We start from the raw sequence: 6,180 nt of genomic DNA, 5'->3' as shown, positions 1-6,180 counted from the left end.
GCCTGGCTGCTGGGGCGACCTGGCTCTTGTGTCAACAGAGAGGGCTTTGCGTGCCTGCTGCAGCATGTGTGCCCTGGGATCACCACCACTACTATAGATGAACCCGACCATGTTTTGAAAGCAGCTCACAGGGGGCTGGGGATTTAGCTCAGCGGCAAAGCGCCTGCCTGGCAAGTGCAAGGTTGTGAGTTCGGTTCCCGGTACCGGAGAAAAACCAAAAAAAAAAAAAAAAGAAAGCAGCTCACAGATGCTCAAAGCCTGTGCTTTTTGATGGTATCTCTTTATGTGATTTGGGGACCACAGTTAAGAGGGGACTGAAAGAATTATGGAACACAATTAGAGCAAAACTCCTTTCTTTCCCATTTTCTCCATTACTGTGAACATGTTTGCTCATGCTTTCTTTGGTCTGTTTGAGACAGTGTTTTGCTGTATAATTCAGGCCGGCCTCAAGTTCACTATGTAACTCAGGCTGGCCTTGAACTCGCAGCAATCCTCCAGCCTCAACTTCCTGAGTGTCGGGATTACAGGCGAGTACCGTCAGGGCCGGCTCATGCTTACATTTTAAAAAGAGGAAAATTGACATGAAATTGATGGTAAACCTAGCATTTATCCGAGCAAGCATTAATATTCCTTGAATTACACAAACTATTCTGAAGAAATTCCCATCTATTTCTGTAAGAGACACGTTTTTCAAATATTTTTCCAATATCTTATTATGAAAACTTTCCAACATACAGAAAAATTGAAAATATTTGGCGGTTAGCACCTATATGCCCATCACCTATAGTCTATGATTATTTTACAAGCTTGCTGTTTAGCGTAACTATCTGTGTGTTCTCCCCCTTATTAATCCAGATAACTTTCAAAATAAATTGCAAACATCCATATATTTCCCCTTAAACACATTAGCATGTGTATCATTATTGAGAATTCAGAATTTGTTGACAGTTATTTTTGAAATAGAACTGACGTAGAGTGAAGTGGCCAAATCTTAAGTGGATCATTTCAACAAATGGCAGACATCTGTGGACTCCTAATCTCTATTACAGAAGCACAGTACAGCACATTTCTCTCTCAGAAAGTGGCTGGAAGGAACCAAGACTGCCAACAGCTTAATTTTAGACTTTCAGACTCTAGAACTGGGTGAATGCATTGTTGTTGATGATGTTGTTGGTGTTTTGGTTTTTTGAGGCAAGATCTTGCTGTGTAGTTCAGGCTGGCCTTGCAATCACTATGTAACCCAGGCTGACCCCGAGCTAATATCGATCCTTCTGCCTCAGCCTCTTGAGTGCTGGGATTTCAGGTATGTGCCTTTACACCCGGCTAGGCATTTTTGCTGTTTTAAACTGCCCAATCTGTGACAATTTGTTATGGCAGACCTAGGAACTTGGACACAAGCCCCCCGGGGTAAGCGGGTAGGGCTCTAGACCCCATCTTCCCATGAGGGATGTGTCATACAGTTGTAACCTCTAAGTCACCATGAGAAAAAATAAGAGATTGTATTTCAAACATTTCTTATATTGGTTTCCAATAGGTAGCTCATAATTAAAACAGAGGTAAAAACACATCTTTTTGTACATAAAATAATTCAAGTCTATGCAAAGTAGGAAGAGGAAAAATACAAGTCTTTTTTCCTGACGTCTGTTACTCGTTACCCTAAATTGTTTTCTGGATTCTAATTAATCACTCCCTGGCTGTGTCATGCTTAGATCTCGATCACCTTGGGTAGAATTTGGTCGTATTTTGTCTCAGAGAACGAAAACCGAAGTAAGCACTTGGGCTGACTGCAGCCCAGATGGCTGGTGGATGTGGTTTTGTGAAAATGCCCCGGCCATCTTGATCTGAGGTCAAGCTCTGACCCCAAAGTGGAACTGAGTTTGTATTTCAAAGCCTGCCTCGAGGAAGACTGCTGGCTTTCCATCAGCTTCCTTCCCCTTTCCCACCACTGTGGCTTGGAACATGCCTAAGAAAACCCTATGTATTTTTGAACTGGTTATTTTTTTTCCCTCTCAGAAAGCCTCCTTTTGCTGTCACCCGGCAGCCATAGGTAGGAAAAGGTCTTATCTGTTTGTAAAAACTGCAGGGAAAATGGTGAGAATTGCGTTAACAAAACCACCGACTGATGAATTTTTAATGTGAATATTCTGCAGTCTCACAGAAATCTACAGGCCGTAATGGACTCAGCCCTTGAAGCGAGTTAACTTTTCATCCATGCCAGTGTTTATGATTTTTCCAATTGTTCTTTCAGAAAGAGTTCATATTTTACATGCCTGAATTGCAGAGGTCAGCACATGATCATTCCTAAAGGAATCTGTGTTTGTTCCCTCCACAGTTAGGGTACAAACTTCATGAAGATAGGAAGTATCTAAGTTGTTTTCTGTTGCTCACATTATGTTCCCTGGACTAGTACATAGCAGGTGCTTACTCTGGGGTGACAGTCAAAATTTTTATTTACTTATTGGTGTTTTGTTTTGTTTTGTTTTGTTTTTGAGATAGTCTTGCTATATAGTTCAGGTTGGCTTTGAACTCACTATGTAGCCCAGACTGACCTCGAACTCACACTGATTCTCCTTCCTCAGCCTCCCAAGTGCTGGGATTATAGGCGTGCGCCACCACACCAGCAAAACCTTTAGCACCTAAGGAATATGGCATTGCATGGGAGCCCTTCCTCCTTCCTTCCCAAGCCACTCACACACGGATCGCCTCCCAGGGAATCAACCCCACTAGTTTCTGGGGCTGCTATAACAAGGGACCACGAACTTGGTGACTTAAAACACCAGAAATACATTCTCTTGAGGTTCTGGGGATTTGCAGCTCTAAATCAAGGTGCTAGACTTGTCTTTGAGGGACCCAGAAGAGAATTCTTCCCACATCTTTCCCTCAGCTTCCTGTATTGTCAGTGGTCGCTGGTGTCCCTTGGCTTTACACACTGCAGTCTCTACCTCTGTCTTCGCATGGCGCATTTGTGCGTCCTAATCTATTTATAAGGGCCCTTGTGTTGGATTAAGGACCCACCCTAATCCTACTGACTACGACCCATTTTGACTTGGTTACATCTGGAAGGGCTCTGTTTTAAATAAGTTCACATTCACAGGTGCTGGGAGTATGAGCTGCGTCTCTCCCCTGTGGCTAGCGGGTTCCCTGTCCCTTCGTGCTGTCTTTCCTCTCTACACGGCTGTCTCCACAACCTGATTCTCTTCTCACAGGGACACCCGTCACCCTGCACTGGGCTACACTAACGACCTCACTGTAATTCAATTACTTTTGTAAAGACTGCTTCCAGATAAGGCCGCATTCTGAAGTATGGAAGGTCAGAGCTTCAACATCTGCACTGGGTGGGTGGGGCGTGCAGCTCAACCCGTAGCACCAAAGTGATGCATTTATTACTTGAGTGCTTTATGAAGGTCAAGAATTGTCCTTGCTTTGTTTTGTTTGTATTTTGCTATTGTTCTTTTTTGTACTATTCTCTTTAAAATAAAAGAATTAAACACCAAAATTAGCATATATGTACATATATATGTATACACAGTAGTCACGTGCCCAATTGTTATTCATCCATCCTAAAATACTATCTTAAAATACTATCTTAAAATTTTTCTGCATTGGCTATAAAATCAGAAACAATATTATGACCTTCCTTATGTGACCCATGAACTTGCACCATTTGTGTTTTTATTTTCTGTAGTTAAGATTGGGTTATTTTTCTAAGTACTTGTTTTGAAATGGAAATTATGTATCCTTAAGCACTGTTTTGTAAGAAAGAAATGAGTCATTAGTAACAATAAATAAACCATATAGTGGTTACAGGGCAGTGGCGCATGCCTATGATGTAGCACTTGCTGAGGCGAGGCCAGCCTAGGTCACACAGTGAGTTCAAGGCCAGCCTGAACTACGTAGTAACACCCTGTCTCAAAAAATAAAAACAAAGACTTCTAGCAGGAAGGTCAGGCGCAAGATGGTGCCGCCAGTACAGCTCTCTCCTCTCATCAAGCTTGGCCACTACTTCACCTTGGTTGTCAGCATCGCCTGCGCAGCCAAGCGCTACAGTTACCCGAAGCCTCACGCAGAGGAGGAGAGGAGGTAGCAGCAGAGAAGAGGAAGGATGAGCTGAAACGGATCGAGGGGGAACTGGCAGAAGCCCGGATGACAGCATACTGAAGTGAGAGGTGCCAGCAGTTTGCATGGCCCCAGCTCCAGCAGATTAATAAAGCTTCCCAGTTATATGAAAATAACAAACAAATGAACCAAAAGAAGAAACCAGGAATGTGGGCTCTGAGGTCTGAGGTCAGAACCCTAAGATTATGTCCTGGCTCTTAAACTGACTAGTTATGTGACTTTAGGCCAGTTAATTAATCTCACGGAGCTTTCATTCCTTCATTTATAATGGGAAGGTGAGGACAGAACTGTAATTCTGCAGTGCTATGCACAGTATTTGTTTACAGTAAGCACTAAATATTGGCTATTTATTCTGAAGTATTCATATATATGTAATGTTATGAAAGAGAAAAGATAAAATAAAAATTTTAATTATCTCTTTAGGTAAAAACTCACCCTTTTCTAGAAAATTATTACTAATATTTCATTTTAAAATGACAGAATAGCCAGGCGTGGTGGTGCACCCCTGTAATCTCAGCACTTGGGAGGCTGAGGCAGGAGAATCATTGCAAGTTTGAGGCCAGCCTGGGCTACAAAGTGAGCTCAAGGTCAGGCTGAACTGCATAGCAAGATCCTGTCTCAAAAAACAAAACAACAAAAAAAAGACAGAATAGGTCTAAGGATGTAGTTCAGTGGTAGACTCCTTGCCAAGCATGTATGGGCCTTGGATTCAAATCCTAGCACTACAAGAAAAAAAAAAATCTAGCTCTACTCTTTGTCTTAATTGTTTTGTAAAAATAGTTAAAATTCCTGAGCTAGGTATGGTGCATATGTCTGTAATCCTAGTGATACAGTGGAGAAAAACTCCCAACCTGAACAATATCTGAGATAATTTTGTGTTCTCTAAAATTGAAGAATGAATTTTAGGAACAACGGAGGTTAAGAGCAGAATATATTTATTGAGGGAAAGAAAGCTTCTGTGAGAGAGAGAGTGGGAAGATAGGGAGAGAGGAAGAGAGAGGGAGAGAGGGAGCGAGGAAGGGAAGGAAGGAGAGAGAGAAAGAGAGAGAGAGAGAGAGAGAGAGAGAGAGAGAGAGAGAGAGATAAGCACCCCCCCAGTGGGTTGCCCATGACTCTGTCTTCTCTAGGGACTTAATAGAGCAAAACCACAAGGTGAGGCAGGTCCAAGTAGGGGAAAAATGGGAAATCACAAGGTGCACATGAGGTAGGACAAAACTATGATCAGCCAATAAGAATTGCTTAGGTAAAATTGATTAAATTAGGATCAAATGGGAAAGTGAGTCATATAGCAAGCAGGCATAAATACAAAACAGGGGCTTTTCCTGCAGGGGGTTGGGTCAGTGACTCTTCAAGGTAATTGCTACCTATTTAGAATATCAATCCCTGAGGTCCATCCCTAGGGAGGTATGTGAGTGTGTTTGTTTAATCTTTTGTTTTGAGATCTGGCCCAAAGCAAGTACTGCCTCTCCATCTGCAAGAAGATATCTTGTTTTCTATACTGGCTCCTTCAAGGGCCTGGCCCTGTCTGACTGCCTGTATTTCTATCTAACTCAGCTTCCTACAACACTAGCACTTGGGAGGCTGAGGCAGGAGGATTACAGCAAGTGCGAGGCCAGTCTGGGCTTACATAGTGAGTTCAGACTGAACTGTTGAAGAATCGAAGAGATCAGAGAGACCAACGGAAAAAAGGAGGATTTATTTCTAGGATTTTAGATGCACATTGACCCAGCCAAACTGGTGTCTAAAGGGGTGGGTGTCAGAACAAAGGAAAGGCTCTAGTGTTATACATTTGGCTGAGGGAGTTAGTCTTTAGAAACTAGGTGGGGGGCAAGCCAGGATGCAAAGGCAAGAGAAAGCAATTTGTAACTTAGCCTTGACAGAAGACAGAGCCTTATGAATCCTACGAGAATAAGATGACATAAACTCTGTTCACAGGACATAGTTGCCAATCTTATCTGCACCAGAACAAGAAGTTGTAGCCATAGAGAGGAGCGGGGGAGTTTGAGGGGAATTGGTCTTTAAGTCTCACTTCATTCCCCACTTTGATGCTTTCTATAGTAAGTT

At 42.6% G+C, this 6,180-nt stretch overlaps 1 protein-coding gene across 1 annotated transcript; it reads left to right on the top strand.

Moving 5' to 3' along the window:
- The first annotated feature begins 3,955 nt into the window (after positions 1-3,955).
- Atp5i (ATP synthase, H+ transporting, mitochondrial Fo complex, subunit E) lies at positions 3,956-4,163 on the top strand. The gene is given in 3 exon segments (XM_013517042.1): positions 3,956-4,079; positions 4,082-4,140; positions 4,143-4,163. Coding segments are annotated over 3 exon segments (204 nt in total).
- The last annotated feature ends 2,017 nt before the right edge of the window (positions 4,164-6,180 follow it).

This window comes from Chinchilla lanigera, unplaced genomic scaffold, assembly GCF_000276665.1.
Source record: "Chinchilla lanigera isolate Chin_1 unplaced genomic scaffold, ChiLan1.0 scaffold00003, whole genome shotgun sequence".
In the NCBI taxonomy this organism is placed as follows: Eukaryota; Metazoa; Chordata; class Mammalia; order Rodentia; family Chinchillidae; genus Chinchilla; species Chinchilla lanigera.
This window is presented reverse-complemented; position numbering and strand designations above follow the sequence as displayed.